The 18,135-nt window shown below is 41.5% G+C and overlaps 1 protein-coding gene across 2 annotated transcripts in view; it reads left to right on the forward strand.

Moving 5' to 3' along the window:
- Positions 1 to 18,135, forward strand: part of cwf19l2 (CWF19 like cell cycle control factor 2) — a 124,475-nt gene that overhangs the window by 66,430 nt on the left and 39,910 nt on the right. For both annotated transcript variants that reach the window (XM_072263121.1, XM_072263122.1), the window contains exons 9-11: positions 1,459 to 1,558; positions 7,311 to 7,415; positions 16,404 to 16,523. In XM_072263121.1, the coding sequence (XP_072119222.1) occupies positions 1,459 to 1,558; positions 7,311 to 7,415; positions 16,404 to 16,523 (325 nt within the window). The remainder of the gene's footprint in view (positions 1 to 1,458; positions 1,559 to 7,310; positions 7,416 to 16,403; positions 16,524 to 18,135) is intronic.

Genomic DNA, 18,135 nt, shown 5'->3' on the forward strand with positions numbered 1-18,135 from the left:
CTTCTTCACACAGAGAGTGGTGAATCTGTGGAATTCTCTGCCACAGGAAACAGTTGAGGCCAGTTCATTGGCTATATTTAAGAGGGAGTTAGATATGGCCCTTGTGGCTATGGGGATCGGAGGGTATGGAGGGAAGGCTGAGGCGGGGTTCTGAGTTGGATGATCAGCCATGATCATAATAAATGGCGGTGCAGGCTCGAAGGGCCGAATGGCCTACTCCTGCACCTATTTTCTATGTTTCTATGTTTCTAAGATGGCAGAGTGAAAACATTAGAAACTGCAGATGCTGGAGGCTGGAACAACATAAGTGCTGGAGGATCTTCCTTCAGTGCTCTTTGTATTGCTACAAGATAGCAGAAATCATTTCAATCATTACTGGAAATGATTCACAATATTTCCTTTCTAAGTGTGCTAAGTAAATTTGCTAAGTATTGTTCTATAAAACAGATTATTAAGTCTATATTGAAAGTTGGTTGATACCTTTACCTAAGCTATGTTGATATTGATCATGCAAACACGAGGAAATCTGCAGATGCTGGAAATTCAAGCAACACACACAAAATGCTGGTGGAACGCAGCAGGTCAGGCATCATCTATAGGAAGAGGTACAGTCAACATTTCGGGCTGAGACCCTTTGTCAGGACTATCTGAAAGAAGAGATAGTAAGAGATTTGAAAGTAAAAGATATTGATCATGTAATTTTAAGATGGTCATTTTTGGTTTTCCTGTCAATGGGCTTGGGAAATAGTGTTGGTAGGTAGGTAACTAATAAGTGGGTAGTGTAATAAATATTCAGTACCTTTCTATTATTGCTAAGGTTGCTATTGATGAAATACTGGTGAAATATTCAGTATACCAACATCTGCTTTCTGTTTCTCCCAGTCTTCTCTTGCCTTGTGCCATTTTGCTGTTACATCTCTCCCTTCCTCCATTTCTATGCATCTTAGAGCTTGTTTTACAAAAGTTTTGTCTAGCTCTGAGGGAAGGTCATGAACCTGCTCAATCTCTGTTTGTTGATGCTGCGTTACCTACTTGTTGTTTCCTATTTTAATTTTGTTGTAGGCACTGTAATGTGAAATCCTTGTAGTGAATCAAACCATGAGGTTCCAGGAGTGTAATTAAGATAAATAGAAAAATGCTACACTACAATGCATTTTTTTTTAAATCATTCTATGAAAGGATTTCATATATTATTGAGTTTATTGTTACAATATAATGTAATATTGCTGACCTTGTTTTAATAAAAATCAGTATAAAATTATTACTATGTATCTTAATGTGTAATTCATTAATCAAGCATAATTCTTATTTTTTTAATTCTGCAAAAGTGGTACAAGCCAGGTATGACTTTGTGTGTTTCTGATGCTGTTTTGTGAATGTGGATAAAAGTTATTCACTTTTTTTTTGCAATGGAAATTATCCCTTCTTCCCATGATGTAATGCCTCTGTTTCTGCCAGAACTACTGCTGTGATTGAAGAAACTGTGCCGGCCCTCAGTGAGGAAGAAATGAATAAACTGGGTGCTAAGGTCATCAAAGCAGAACTGATGGGAAACATAGTAAGTTTCGGTAGAGTGAATTGGCGTGACAAAGCCAAGACTGTTAATAGAAATGACTAGAATACAGTAACTAAAATATTTTAACACAAATAAACAATTTGTAGTCCTTCTCAAGTTTTAGTTGTTGTACACTATGTTTAACTAAAATTGCTGTGTTATCTATGCTATCAACTCCATTTGGAAGTCTTTGAACATGTTATTTTACAGTTTAATCTCTTATTATATGCATGGAGACTTACTTATTGAAACCAGTGTTTGTACTTAGCAGTTAGTTTTTTTAATATAGCTCAATCTATCCTTTAAGGTTAAAGTAGTAGTTCGTCATCTCTAACTAGATATTCGTGTTTCCTTGCATATATCTCTAACTCTTAATAGTTTTCATGCTTTGAACCATTTTCCTACAGATGCAAATGCTTAGACACACAGCAAAGAAAGATCTGTAATATATTCAGATATATTGAATACATACCGAAACAAAACTTCTTGCAATATTTGTATTTCACTGTGTGACTATCAAGAATAGGAAAGGGGATAGACAGCCACTGCAGGGTATGTCTGTGGCCATTCCCTTCAATAATAAGTATGTTGTTTCAGATACTGTAGGGAGGGAACAATCTAGCAGAGGAAGGCCACAGCAGTCAGGTCTCTGGCATAGAGTCTGGCTCTTTGACTCAGAAGAGGAGGAGGAGAAGAGGTGAGCAGTAGAGATAGGAGATTCATTTGTTAGGGAACAGGCAGGCAATTCTGTGGACAAGAACGAGGTCCCCAGATAGTATGTTGCAAGGCTTGAGGACATCTTGGATCGGGTCCAGAGCATTCTGAGGGAGAGGGGGAGCAGTGAGAGATCGTGGTCCACATTGGTATCAAGGACATAGGCAGAAACGTGACAAGGTACTTCAAAATGAGCTCAGGGAGTTAGGTGCTAAGTTAAAGGATGGGACCTTGAGGGTAGTGATCACATGATTGCTACCTGGCCATATGCTAGTAAAGCTAGAAATAGGAAGTTAATACAATTTAACTTGTGACTAAGGAGATGGTGGAGGAAGGGGGGGCTTCACATTATTGGATCAAAGGGCTCTGTTCCAAGGGAAAATGGGATCTATCAAATGAGACATTTTGAACTGGAGTGGGACCAATATTCTTGCAGGAACATTTGCTAGCGTTGCTCTGGGTGATTTTAAACTAGAGTTGCAGGGGGATGGGAACCAGAGTGCCAGGGCAGCTAGTTGAGTGGTTGTGGGGAAAGTAGATGTTAAGCCTTCCTGGCCTGAAAAGCTGAGCATGGTGGGACTAATGTTCTGAGCTGCATCTATTTCACTGCAAGGAGTATTGTAGGTTAGGCAAATGAATCAGCTTGAATCAGCATGTGGAATTATGATAATGTAGCTATTATCGAAGGGCAAGAGGGGCAGGATTGGCAGCTCGGTGTTCTGGGGTTCTGTTGTTTTTGACATGGTAGAGGGGGAGGGGTGGCATTACTAGTCGGGGAAATTGTCACAGCAGTATTCAGACAGAAGAGCTTTTCTACTAAGGCTATATGGGTGGAACTGAGGAATAGGAAAAGGATGACTATGCTAATGGGATTATTCTATAGGCTACACAGTCTGTGGAATTTAGAGAAGCAAATTTGTAGAGAAATTGCAGCAAGTTGCAATAAAAATATGGTTGTATAGTAGATGTTTTTAACTTTTCACATATTGATTGGAACTCCCATACTTTATAAGGACTGGATGGGATAAAGTTTATCAAATGTGTTCATGAAACATTCCTTAATATATTGAAGTACTGTTTAGAGAGACTGCGATTATAGGATCTCCTATTAGGGAATGAGACGGGGCAGGTGATAGAAGATGTGTGTAGGGGAACACCATAAAGCTAGTGATCATAATTTCCTTAGTTTCAAGATAATTATGGAGAAAGGCAGGACTGGTCCTTGGATTGAGATTCTAAATTGAAGAAAGGCTAATTTTGATGGCATCAGAAAGCATCTGGCAGGTATGTATTAGGATAGGTTGTTTTCTAGCATAGGAATGGTTGATAAGTGAAATATTTGGAGTTTGTTCACTTAGTAGTTACTTTATTAGGTACCTCCTCCTGTGTATGTTTGTGGTCTTCTGCTGCTATAGCCCATCCACCAAGGTTTGACATGTGCATTCAGAGATGCTGTTCTGCATACCACTGTTCTGATGTGGATATTTGAGTTGCGGTCACAATCCTGTCAGCTTCTACCAGTCTGGCCATTATCCTCCATTAACAAGACATTTTCACCCACAGAACTGCTGCTCACTGGATGTCTTTTTTGCACCATTCTCTGTAAACCCTAGAGACTGTTGTATGTGAAAATCCCAAAAAGATCAGCAGTTTCTAAGATACTCATCACACCCTGTCTGGCATCAATAATCATTCTGCAGTTAAAGTCCCCATTCTGATTTTTGATCTGAACAACTGAATTGCTTGACCTTGTGTGCATGCTTTTCTGCATTGAGTTGTTGCCACATGATTGGTTAATTAGATATTTGCAGTATGGAGCAGGTGTAGCTAATAAAGTTGCCACTGAGTCTATGTCCCAATTAAAATAAAAGCTAGGGCTAACAGGTTTAGGAACCTTGGCTTTTGAGTGATATTGAGGCCCTGGTTAAGGAGAAGGTACACACTAGGTATAGGCAACGAGGAACAAATGATGCATTGAGAAGTAAACAAAATCCGAGATAACACTTAAGAGGGAAATCATGAGGGCTAAAAGAAGGCATGAGGTTGCTGTGGTAAACAAGGTGAACGAGAATCCCTAGGGCTTCTACAGATAAAGATTAAAGAGTAGCCTTTTTTGTCACATGTAAATCGAGCCATACAATGAAATGTGGTGGTTTGAGTCAAATCGAATTAGCCAGGGTTGTGCTGGACTGCCCTCAGGTGTTCCCACACTTCTGGCGCCAACATAGCATTTCCACAACTCACTTACCCTAACCCGTACGTTTTTGGAATATGGGTGGAAACTGGAGCACCCAGATGAAATCCATGCGGTCACAGGATGAACGTACAAACTCCTTACAAACCGTGGCAGGAATTGATACCGATCATACAATTGATGCTGTAATAGCATTATGCTAACCACTATGCTACCATAGTAGATGTACTAAGAGCAAAATGATTCAAGGGACAAAATTGTTCTTCTTGAAGATCAGTCTGGTCATCTATGCAAGGAGCTAAAAGAAATGGATTCAAATGGATTTTTTCTGGGAGACAGACAGAGTGTATAGAACAAAGGAAAAACAGTTAGTGAGGTCTTGGACCATATCCAGATTATAGAAGAGCAAGTGCTTACTGGCTTGAGGCAAATTAGGGTGGATAATTTGCCAGGACCTGACAAGCTTTCTCCTCAGACTTTGTGGGAGGCTGTTGCTGAAACTACAGGGGTCCTGGCAGAGGCATTTAAGATGTTCGTAGACAAGGGTGAGGTGTCAAAAATGAATCTTAAAAATAACTTGGGAAGTTGTAGGTCAGTGAGCCTGATATCAGTAATAGGTAAATTATTAGACGGTATTCTAAGGGACAGGGTATATAAGTGTTTGGATAGATAAGGGCTGACTAGAGAGTGTCAACATGGCTTTGTTTGTGGTAGGCTGTATCAAACCTATCTTAAGAGTTTTTTCAGGAGGTTACCAGAAAAGTTGATGAGGGAGAGGTAGTGAACATTGTCTACATGGACATTAGCAAGGCCTTTGACAAAGTCCAGCATGGGAGGATTGTCCAGAAGGTTCAGTTGCTTGGCATTCAGGAAGGCAACATTGGCTTAGTGGGAGAATCCACAGAGCAGTAGTAGATTGGAGGCTTGTGACAAGCCTCCCCTTTGATTGGAGGCTTGTGACAAGTGGTATGCCACAGGGATTGTTTGCCATTTATATGTGATCTGTATGATAATATGGTAAACTGGATCAGCAAATTTTCCAATGATACCAAAACTGGGGGTGTAGTGGTCGTTGAGGAAGACTATCAAAGCTTGTAGCGGGATCTGTACCAGCTAGAAAAATGGGCTGAATAATGGCAGATGGAATTTAGTGAAATCACTTGTAGGGAGTTTCACCTTGGGAGGACAAAACAGGGCAGGACAAACAGAGTAAATAGTAGGGCATTGAAGATTGTGGTAGAATAAAGGGATTTGGAATACAGATTCATAATTCCTTAAATGTGGCATCACTGGTACATAGGATTGTGAAGAGAGAAATTGGCATGTTGGTCTGCATAGATCAACATATTGAAAACAAGAGTTGGAATGTTATATTGAAATTGTGTAAGACATCAGTAAAGCCAAATTTACAGTGTGTGCAGTTCTTGTCACATACCTACAGAAAAGATATTATTAACACTGAAAGAGTACAGAGAAAATTTACAAGGTTGTTGCTGATCTTGAGGACCTAAGTTATAGGGAAAGATTGAATAGGTTAGGACTTTTTTTCCCCTGTAGTGTAGGAGAATGAAAGGAGATTTGTTGAAGATTAAAAAAATTATGAGGGTTATAAATAGTGTGGGATTAGCACTAGGGGTCATAAGTTAAGGGTGAATGGTGAAATATTAAAGGGTAATCTAAGGGGGGAAACTTCTTCACTCAGTGGCTGGCATGAGTGTGCAACAAGTTTCCAGTGGAAGTGATGGATGCTGGTTTGATTTCAACATTTAAGAGAAGTTTGGATAAGTGCATGTTTGGGAGAACCATAGAGGGCTATGGTCTCGTTGTGGGTTCGTGGGACTACAGAGAACAACAGTTTAGCTTGGACTAGATGGGCTGAAGGGCCTATTTCTATGTTGTAATGCTTGATGTCTCTGTGATGGAATTGCTAGGAGAGGAAGGTAGAGCATGGAATAAAGGGAGGGACGTGAGAGGGGAACCAGTGGGAGGAATGTGGGTTGGGGTGGACAGATTGAGAGGATAGGGTAGGGGAAAGTGATGTGATAAAAGGCAGGAACCTTCACCCATTAGTCTATCAGCTCCATCACCTGGATCCTGCTACTGCATTGCAACTCTTGCTCCAGCCCTACCCTCCACTTTCTTACGCCAGCTGCCTTCTCTCTGCCTTTCAATCCACATCATGTGTCTCAAATTGAAATGACAGTTGTCCATTTCTCTCCATAGATGCTACCTGATCAATTTGATTTCTTCCAGTTGCTCGAAATTCTAGCATCAAATTCTTGTGTCATTGTATAAAAGGAGATATTTGGATTCATTGCTGAGTCCATTTTTATGTTACATGTTTTGGGATTTCAATGTGGAGCAAAATTCCAAGATTGCAGTCATTTTTGACTTGCATTCGCTACCTGTTTTATTCTGGTTTGATCATCAAGGTTTGAAGTTATAGACCTTTAATCGACAAGCTTTTTGTGCATAGAGTGTACCTCTTCTTACCGAAGTCTGTTTGTGCTTTTTTCAGTTCGGGTCGGTGGAGTCTTTTGGTCCAGTGGTCCATTGAGTTTCATCCACTTCCAACTAATCCAACTCAGGCTAACGTGCAAATAATTCATACCATGTTATAAGGGATTCATAAAATTAAAAGCTAATTGTTAATTGTGATTTTAATTGGAATTACTTATCTAAAATAACAGAATGACAAAAATGCTAATGTAAATAAACACTTTAATGTAAATCCCCTCTACTACTTTGAATCTTCTCATAAATATGTTATATTTTAAAAGGGAATTCAAAATACCTAACTAAAATAGGGAATGGTTTAACTGCTAAGTCTTGAACTTATTTTTTAAGGAACTGGCATCAAAACTTAAGGCTCAGTTGGAGGAGGCTCGAAAGTTGAAGGAACAAGGAAAAGGTCATCCACCAGCTACAACACTGAAGAGGACTGACACTGTGGTAAGAAAAGCACTCATAGCTGATTTAGGAAAGTTATACCATCAGTGCTGCAATCCACATGCAAGCTGATAAGCTGCTGTATTATCTTGTAACCATAAATTAACCTCATTGTGCCATGTTTGTATTCATTCAGGCCTTCTTAATTTCAGAATTATCTCCGTTCTCCATAAAAATGGCTTGGGTCATTGAATTACATTGAAAAATGTTTATATAAAATACAAGGTTAATGGTTCGATCCATTTTTGATGAGAAATGAACTTGCAGTCTGGTCACATTGAAGTTAGCTTACAAAGCGTTCTTTAATCATCTCCAAGCTCGGAAAGAACTTCCTGTGGATGTTTTATTATGGCATATCATATTGACTTTTTTGAACCGGTACTGCACACATAATTTTAAAAACTTTCACCTATGATTTAAAATCTATCTTTGCTTCATTCTTAAAAAGGTACTATTTAATTGTGATAGTCTGATAGAATGAAAAACTAGTTTTAGCACTTCTTATAATTCTGTGGTGAAATGCATATGGGAGAAACACTATGATAATACAAGGAACAAGAGGGTTAAGTTATGAGGACAGGTTGCATATGTTTTCTGAAGTATAGAATATTAAAAAGTTTGAGCTCATTTAATTTTTTAAATTGAATAAAGGTATTTTGAATTGAATAAATTGAACAAAGTAGGATACTTTGCTACCATTTCTCATCTGCAGAGAATCCAGGACAAAAGGACATAATTGTTCTTAAAATTAGGGCTAGGCCATTAAGGGATGATGTCATGATATACTTCTCTCAGCTTTGACGGTTATTCCATTTTCATGTGTTATCATGGATATCACTCCGTAAAAGACATATTTCTTAATCTGGAATTTTTCAGTGCACAGATAGTTACATGGTGGTTTATACAATATACTGCATGTCAGTTTTAATTTTGTTTATACATGATTTGTATTTGAAATAATTGCAATAAAGTCATCTCTGGAGACATGAGGACTATTAACTTTTTAAGATCGTAGGTCAAGTTCACTGGATAAATGCTCTTTTTTCCTAAATAGAAAACTAACTTTGCTTATACAATAAGTCAATATGTCACATTAAATTGACATTGAGTATGAAATGGAAATTACTAGGGGACTCTGCCAACATCTCTGGAATTCAACATATTTGTGTTTTAAAAAATGACCATCAATCTTTTAGATCCAGATAAAGAAATATTGGTGAACTAAAATATCATACTTGTTTAAAATTTTAGAGGAAAGCAACTTTGATCTTCCTTGTAATTTGCCCAAATGTAACTAAACTATTTAACTAATAGGAAAAGTATTCAAATACATATCAGATGTTGTCCTTAACTTTAGTTATACTGCAACTACCTTGGAGTTGCATGTTATAAAAATATTGCTACGTTAATAGCTTCTTCATCAGTGATGATGTAGGTTTCCGGCAATTCCAACAAAGTTAATAAATTGAACTTCCTGCTTTCAACAGAACTAGAAGATAGAAATTACCAGTAGTTTATTTTTTTACAATTTTTTTTTTATCCAGAATTTGCTGATGAACCTGCTCTTCCCAGACTTGTAGGCTGTACTTGACTGTTATTTTATGTTCTGATTTTGTTCTCCTCTTGGATCAAGTAGTGGGTCTTTCTCAAATAATGATGAGTCAGAGTACAGGAGGGAGAAACAACCCTTCCCTCAATATCAGCAAAACAGAAGAGCTGATCATTGACTTCAGAAAGGGAGGCAGTGCACATGCTCCTGTTTACATCAATGTTGCTGAGTCAAAAGGATTGAGAGTTTCAAGTCCATAGGAGTGAACGCCACCAATAATGCCACCTCTGGTCAAGATGGTGCAGAGCTGCAGTCCCTATCAAGGTCGTAGCTTGGAATTGTAGGTTTTTTTTTAAGTTCATAGGAATGGATTTGTGTACAGAGATGACAGTTAGGGGTTGGGTTAGGGTTTTTAGGACAGGCATGTGGGGCAATTAAAGAACGTGCTGGTCTTAGTCTCCACGGGCAGAGGCCAGCGACATGGACATGGTTGGATGTCAGGCAGACAGACCAACAAGGACAAGGGCAGGGTGCCCCCCAGGTCAGTGAGTTGCCAGCATGTTCTGGGATCCGAGTGAGTTATAGGGGACATGCCAGATTTGGGATTGGAGTTCTGTGTGGGCAGATGGCATGGGTGATGCTGACCCTTAGTTATGCAAATCAGTGGGACTGGAGTTCAAAGCCCAGTGTTTGGGTCCTGTCAGCAGCGAGTCCCAAGTTCAAGGCCTGGAGTTTGGGTCCCTCGTCATCATTATTTGTGAGTCCTGGGTTGATACCGAAGATTGAAGCACAGAGTTCAATCAGAAATCCAGATCAAAGTCCAAAGTTCAATCAGAAATTCAGAAGGCAAAGCCTGATGGCTAGAGGCCCAAGTTTATGAATCTCTTGTCTGTCTGCTGGGAAGCTCAAAGACCCAGTCTTTGTGAATCCACAAGTCCGCTGGAAGCTAAAGAAAACCCGTACTGGCATTAGTGTGCATGATTGGATAGGAGGGAGGAATGGGGCTTGTTTTGCTCTTGATCGTTGATGTGCTCTGAGTTGTTGTGTTGTGGGTTGTTCTGCCAAGCATAGTGGGCGTGATATGTTGGTGCTGGAATGTGTGGATACATTTGCAGGTTGCCCCCAGCACGTCCTTAGATGTGTTGGCTGTTAATGCAAATAATGCATTTCATTGTATGTTTCGATATGCATTGATAAGCAAATCTGAATATGAATCAATAGCCTCTCATGGTCAAATTATGTTGATGATACGGCCAAGAAAGCTCACCAGCACTTCTGCTTCAGGAGTCAAAGAAATTAGCCATGTCCCCTTTGACCTAATGAAGTTTTATCAGTGCACCATAGTAAGTATCCTATCTGTGTACATCACAGCTTGGGATGGCAAGTGCTTTATAAATGACTGCAAAGCATACAGCATTGTGTACACAGTTCAGCATATCACAGAAACCAGCCTCCCCTCCATAGACGCTGTCTACACTTTCCTCTGCCTCAGTAGAGCAGCCAGCATAACCAGTCCCACCAACCCCAGATGGTCTCTATCTCTCCCTCTCCCTTTTCTATCGGGCAGATGATAGAAAGGCCTGAAAGCACATACCACCAGGCTCAAGGACAGATTCCATCCCACTGTTATATGAGACTATAGAATGATTCTCTAGCATGATAAGATGGACTCCTGACATAATCTACTTAGCTGTGACATTGCACCTGACTATTTATCGGTACTCCACTTACTCTTTATTTTCCACACTGTTACAGTTTTCCCTTGTACTACCTAAATGCACCATTATGATGAATTATCTGTATGCACAGTGTGCAAGACAAGTTTTGCACTGTACCTCAGTACATGTACAATAATAAACAAATACATCAAGTTGCTGCCTGTCTCGTGTTTATTTTTCCAAGTTCAACTAGCGCAGAATATCAATTTTACTTATTTCAAATACAACAAATGACTGTAAGAAACAAAATATTCATTGACATTGCTTAAATATTTTCATTTCAAAATGCTCTTGTATTTCAATATTATTGTTTTTCATTTTTCATTGTTTTATTGAATTTTCAGAGTTAAATCCTTTTCCTTGCCAGCCGTAACTGTGGGCTAAGCCTGGGGACATGGCTTAGCTTGCAAATAGTTTTTCCAGTTATTTCCTGGGCATAGCTTTTTCTGACTTGGCCATGTGACATATCATCTCTGACCAATGTGAGAGAAATTTTTGATGATATAATGGATAAAGCTGATGAGAGTTAGGCAGGTAATAAGGAGTCAGATAACCAGCTTATGGGCAAAGTTGGAGCACTTGGGCAAAAAAAAAAAAATGGACATTGATATCATGACATGAAGTTGGCTAAGTAACAGACAGCAATTGTGATGATTTTTTTTGGGCTGGAGGGTGGTAAACAGTGGTGTTCCTCAGGGACTGGTGCTAGAACCAATGCTTTGTCAGATATATTGTATGTCAATGGCCTAAGCTTGATAGTGTAAACCACCATTTTTAAATTTGCCAGTGACACAAAAACTGGCCGCATTATGATGTGCAAAGAGGATGATGATACATTATAGTGGGATATCAAAAGACTGATAGAAAAGCAAAATGGGTGTGTATGTATGTATCAAATAAAGTTTAAGGGAAAGAAGTGTGAAGCTGATGATATATTTTGAAAAAAGAAATGAGGAGAGCCAATATATAATAAAGGATGATTTTAAAAAGATGCAAGAATTTGGGGATTTGTAGATATGTATGCATAAATCATTGAAAGTGGCAAGGCAAGTTGAGAAAGCAGTTATTAATGGAACATAGAATATAAAAGTGGAAAGTCATGCTGAATCTTTATAAGATACTGCTAAAGCTTCAACAGGAGCATTGATTTATGAGAATAATGGAAAAATTGCAAATGCAGGTTAGGGAAGAAAAGACTGATGGGAAATCTATTTATGTTTTATAAAACGATGAGGAAATCATGAGAACCAGAAGTGTCAAGTCTCTGTTTCCCACCTGGGCAGCTTGTAGCATCATTGGCAAGGGAAAGTTAGCTTTTTCTTAATTGTCTGAGCAGAGATAGCTGAGAGGGTAGATTTTGAAAATGAATGGAAAAATAATGTACACTTCTTTTTCATATACTGTATTGAGTTCAGGCTATTCCTCTTAAATTATGGATGCTTCCTGCTTGAAAGATGGGTGTCCATTCAGACTAATGATTCACTGTAGTCAGTTCTGCTAAAGATCTTTTAGTCTGTTCTTCATATTTAGTTTGGTGACTTGCACTTCTGTTGATGAAATGTTAAAATTATCTTGCATGGATACAAAATGGAACATAGAAAGCATAGGAAAACTATAACACTACAGGCCCTTCAGCCCACAATGCTATGCAAAACATGTACTTACTTTAGAAATTACCTCGGGTTACCCATAGCCCTCTACTTTTCTAAGATCCATGTACCTATACAGGAGCCTCTTAAAAGGCCCTGTTGTATCCGCGTCCACCACTGCTGCCAGCAGCCCATTCCACACACTCACCACTCTCTGCGTGTAAAATAAAAGCTTACCTTGACATCTCCTCCGTACCTACTTCCAAGCACCTTAAAACTGTGTCCTCTCATGTTAGCCATTTCATCCCTGGGAAAAAGCCTCTGACCATCCACACGATCAATGTCTCTCATCATCTTATACACCGCTGTCAGTTCAGCCCTCATTCTATGTTGCTCCAAGGAGAAAAGGCTAAGTTCACTCAACCTATTCTCATAAGGCATGCTCGCCAATCCAGGCAACATCCTTGTAAATCTCCTCTGCACCCTTTCTATGGCTTCTACATCCTTCCTGTAGTGAGGTGACCAGAACTGAGCACAGTACTCCAAGTGGGGTCTGACCAGGGTCCTATATAGCTGTAACATTACCTCTTGGCTCTTGAACTCAATCCCATGGTTGATGAAGGCCAATATACCATATGCCTTCTTAACCACACAGTCAACCTATGCAGCAGCTTTGAGTGTCCTATGGACTCGGACCCCAAGATCCCTCTGATCCTCCACACTGCCAAGAGTCTTACCATTAATACTATATTCTGCCATCATATTTGACCTACCAAAATGAACCACCTTACACTTATTTGGGTTGAACTCCTTCTGCCATCTCTCAGCCCAGTTTTGCATTCTATCGATGTCCTGCTGTAACCTCTGATAGCCCTCCACACTATCCACAACACCCCCAACCTTTGTGTCATCAGCAAATTTACTAACCCATCCCTCCACTTCCTCATCCAGGTCATTTATAAAGATCACTAAGAGTAAGGGACCCAGAACAGATCCCTGAGGCTCACCACTGGTCACCAACCTCCATGCAGAGTATGACCCGTCTACAACCACTCTTTACCTTCTGTGGTCAGACCAGTTCTGGATCCACAAAGCAATGTCCCCTTGGATTCCATGCCTCCTTACCTTCTCAATAAGCCTTGCATGGGGTACCTTACCAAATGCCTTGCTGAAATCCATATACACTACATCTACTGCTGTACCTTCATCAATGTGTTTGGTCACATCTTCATAAAATTCAATCAGGCCCGTAAGGCACGACCTGCCTTTGACAAAGCCATGCTGACTATTCCTAGTCATATTATGCCTCTCTAAATGTTCATAAATCCTGCCTCTCAGGATCTTCTCCATTTACTTACCAACCACTGCAGTAAGACTCACTGGTCTATAATTTCCTGGGCTACCTCTACTCCCTCTCTTGAATAAGGAAACAACATCTGCAACCTTCCAATCCTCCAGAACCTCTCCCATCCCCATTGATGATGCAAAGATCATTGCCCACCAAGATCCTTTTCTGTAGTGAATACTGAAGCAAACTATTCCTTAAGTACCTCCGCTACCCCTTCTGGTTCCATACACACTTTTCCACTATCGCACTTGATTGGTCCTGTTCTCTCACGTCTTATCCTCTTGCTCTTCACATACCTGTAGAATGCTTTGGGGTTTTCCTTAATCCTGCTCACCAAGGTTTCTCATGGCCCCTTCTTGCTCTCCTCATTTCATTCTTAAGCTCCTTCCTGCTAGCATTATAAATTTCTAGATTTCTATCATTATCTAGTTTTTTGAGCTTTTCATAAGCTTTTCTTCTTGACGACATTTTCAACAGCTTTTGTACACCATGGTTCCTGTACCCTACCATCCTTTCCCTGTCTCATTGGAACGTATCTGTGCAGAACATATACGTTAAACATATATCCCTTAAACATTTGCCACATTTTTGCGGTACATCTGCGGTACATTTTTGCGGTACCTGAGAACATCTGTTCCCAATTTATGCTTCCAAGTTTCTTCCTGATAGCTTTGTATTTCCCCTTACTCCAGTTAATCACTTTCCTAATTTGTCTGTTCCTACCCCTCTCCAATGCTATGGTAAAGGAGATAGAATTATGATCACTATCTCCAAAATTCTCTCCCACTGAGAGACTTCACATCTAACCAGGTTCATGTCCCAATACCAGATCAAGTACAGCCTCTTCTCTTGTAGGCTTATCTACATACTGTGTCAGGAAACCTTCCTGAACATTCCTAACAAACTCCACCCCATCTAAACCCCTTGCTCTGGGGAGATTGCCAATCAATATTGTGAAAATTAAAATCTCCCATCACGACAACCCTGTTATTATTGCACCTTTCCAGTATCTGTCTCCTTATCTGCTCCTCGATGTCCCTGTTACTCTTGAGTGGTTTATAAAAAACACCCAGTAGAGTTATTGACTCCTTCCTGTTTTTAACTTCCACCCACAGAGACTCAGTAAACAATCCCTCCATGACTTCCTCCTTTTCTGCAGCCATGATACTATCTCTGATCAGCAGTGCCACCCCTCCCCCACCTCTTTTGCCTCCCTCCCTGTCCTTTCTGAAACATTTAAAGCCTGGCACTCTTAAGTAGCCATTCCTGCCCCATAGCCATCGAAGTCTCTGTAATAGCCACAACATTATAGTTCCAAGTACTGATCCGTGCTCTAAGCTCATCGGCTTTGTTCATGATGCTTCTTGCATTAAAATAGAAACATCTCAAACTATCAGTCTGAGTGCATCCCTTCTCTATCACCTGCCTATCCGCCCTCTCACAGTACCTCACGCTTTCTCTATTTGTGAGCCAACCGCCCCTTCTACCGTCTCTTCTCCCCCAGCAATCCTAGTTTAAACTCTCCCCAATAGCCTTAGCAAACCTCCCTGCCAGGATATTGGTCCCGCGGTATTCAAGTGCAACCCATCCTTTTTGTATAGGTCACACCTGCCCCAAAAGAGGTCCCAATGATCCAGAAATCTGAATCCATAAGACAATAAGAGCATAAGACAAAGGAGCAGAAGTCGGCCATTCGGCCCATCGAGTCTGCTTGGCTATTTTATCATGAGCTGATCCATTCTCCCACTTAGTCCCACTCCCCCACCTTCTCACCATAACCTTTGATGCCCTGGCTACTCAGGTACCTATCAATCTCTGCCCTAAATACACCCAATGACTTGGCCTCCACTGCTGCCCGTGGCAACAAATTCCATAGATTCACCACCCTCTGGCTAAAAAAATTTCTTCGCATCTCTGTTCTGAATAGGCGCCCTTCAATCCTTAAGTCATGCCCTCTCGTACTAGACTCCCCCAGCATGGGAAACAACTTTGCCACATCCACTCTGTCCATGCCTTTCAACATTCGAAATGTTTCTATGAGGTCCCCCCTCATTCTTCTAAACTCCAAGGAATATAGTCCAAGAGCGGACAAACGTTCCTCATATGTTAACCCTCTCATTCCTGGAATCATTCTAGTGAATCTTCTCTGTACCCTCTTCAACGTCAGCACATCCTTTCTTAAATAAGGAGACCAAAACTGCCCACAGTACTCCAAGTGAGGTCTCACCAGCGCCTTATAGAGCCTCAAAATCACATCCCTGCTCCTATACTCTATTCCTCTAGAAATGAATGCCAACATTGCATTCACCTTCTTCACCACTGACTCAACCTGGAGGTTAACCTTAAGGGTATCCTGCATGAGGACTCCCAGGTCCCGTTGCATCTCAGAACTTTGAATTCTCTCCCCATTTAAATAATAGTCTGCCCGTTTATTTCATCTGCCAAAGTACATAACCATACACTTTCCAACTTTCCAACCTGCCCCCTGCTCCAATCCCTCAGCCACACCTTTGTCCTCCACCTCACTGTATTCCTGTACTCACTGTCATATAAAAAATAGGTGGAGGAAAAGGACATGTGACCCTCAAACCTGCTTTGATATTTGTATAGCTATGCCTGATATTATCTCTAGTTTATTTTCTTGTCTGATCACATTTTGTAAAAATGTGTGCAATCCAACTTCCTGCGTTGTTGAACAATGATTTTAAAAGTTGGAATAGTATAAATTATGAAGAAAATCAATTTGTTTCACAAAGTGGTTTGTGTCTTTAACTTTTTAAAATCTAGCCATCTGATGAAGATCGTAATGTGGTACTTGTTCGAACTGATCCATCTGGGAGAGTATGGCCTGTTGATTCTGCAGCAGAAACCATGATCCATACAGAAGGGAAAAAGAAGAGACAAATGGTAAATTGCAGATAATCCTTATTAAGATTAATAGTTACTACTTAAAGTCAAAACATCTGTAATTGCTTCCAAGATATTGGTTGGACTTTTTGCTAAGAGTCAAAATTTCACCTTGAATTAATTTCAGAGTATTTTAATAATGGTGGTTTCTGCTTTGATTATTCACTGAGTTCCAGGACCATCCCTCCAGCCTAGCTCAAGAATGTCATCGGGGTCCACTGGGATCTGATGGTATCCCCTGACCAGGTCGGTTTTCGAGAAGATGGTCACTCCATGCAGGTTTGCCGTGAAGTCTTGGATGTGGGGTACCAGGTATCTGTTGGTGGTTGTGGCGTCATTGAGCCTGCTGTAGTCTCCGCAGGGCCTCCATCCTCCTGCGGACTTGGGCACCATGTGCAGCGGGGATGCCCATGGGCTGTCTGAGCGGCATACGATTCCCATCTCTTCCATCTTACTGAACTCCTCCTTGGCGAGGTTGAGCTTGTCGGGTGGGAGCCTGCAAGCTCGGGCATGCAACAGGGATGTGGTGCTGCACGCCGTGCTTAGGGTTGGCTGTGGAGAACTGCGGGATGATTATGGAGGGGAATTCCGCCAACACCCTGGTGAATTTGTTACCCGAGAGGGTCACGGAATCCAGGTGGAGGGCCGGTAGCTTGGCTTCTCCGAGCTGTAAAGTCTGGAACTTCTCAGTGTGGACCAAGCACCGGCCTTTTAGGTCGACCAGGAGACAGTTGGCTCATAGGAAATCTGCCCCTAGTAGTGGCTGTGACACCGCTGCCAATGTGAAAGTCCAAGTGAAACGGCTGGACCCGAAATGCAGTGAGATAGTTCGCAGGCCATACGTCTGAATACTGGTGCCATTTGCAGCGGTGGGTTCAGGGCCTGGGACCATGTTACGACTGTCCATGTTGGAGGGGGGGAGTACGCTGACTTCGGCCCCGGTGTCTACCAGGAAGCGCCGCTTGGAGTGTCGGTCCCACAGGTACAGGAGGCTGTCTGGGTGGCCAGCCGTCGTAGCCATTAGCGACGGCTGGCCCCGACGTTTCCCGGAAAAGCACATGGTGGATGGCAGCGGTGCGTGCCTAAACCCCATCTTTGGTGATAGAAACACCATTGTTCCGAACTTTTGTCCTTATCCCCCGTGGGTCTCGACGGCTTCGGTTGCAGGGCCCGGACTTTGGGGCGCGCGATCGTAGCTAGGCCAATGGAGGCTGCTCCACGTTGCTTGCTCTGCCAAAGGACGTCTGCTTTAGCCACGACCCTGTATGGGTGGCTGAAATCCTCACTCGCGAGGAGGAGGCGAATGTCCTGTGGCATTTGCTCGAGGAACAACTGTTCAAATAAAAGGCATGGCTTATGGCCGTCCATGAGCACCAGCATATCATTCATGAGCTCGGATGGCGTGCGGTCACCCAGGCTATCCATGTGTAGGAACCGCGCGGCCCGTTTGCGGCGAGAGAGTCCGAAGGTATGAATCAGGGGCACCTTAAGCTTAGTGTACCTGGCCTCTGTTGGTGGCTGGCGTAGGAAGTCGATGATCCGGCCTGCCGTCTGCTGGTCGAGCGTGCTGACCACGTAGTAGTACCATGTGGCGTCGGCTGTAATGTCTCTG

This window comes from Mobula birostris, chromosome 7 (genome assembly GCF_030028105.1).
Source record: "Mobula birostris isolate sMobBir1 chromosome 7, sMobBir1.hap1, whole genome shotgun sequence".
NCBI classification, from domain to species: domain Eukaryota; kingdom Metazoa; phylum Chordata; class Chondrichthyes; order Myliobatiformes; family Myliobatidae; genus Mobula; species Mobula birostris.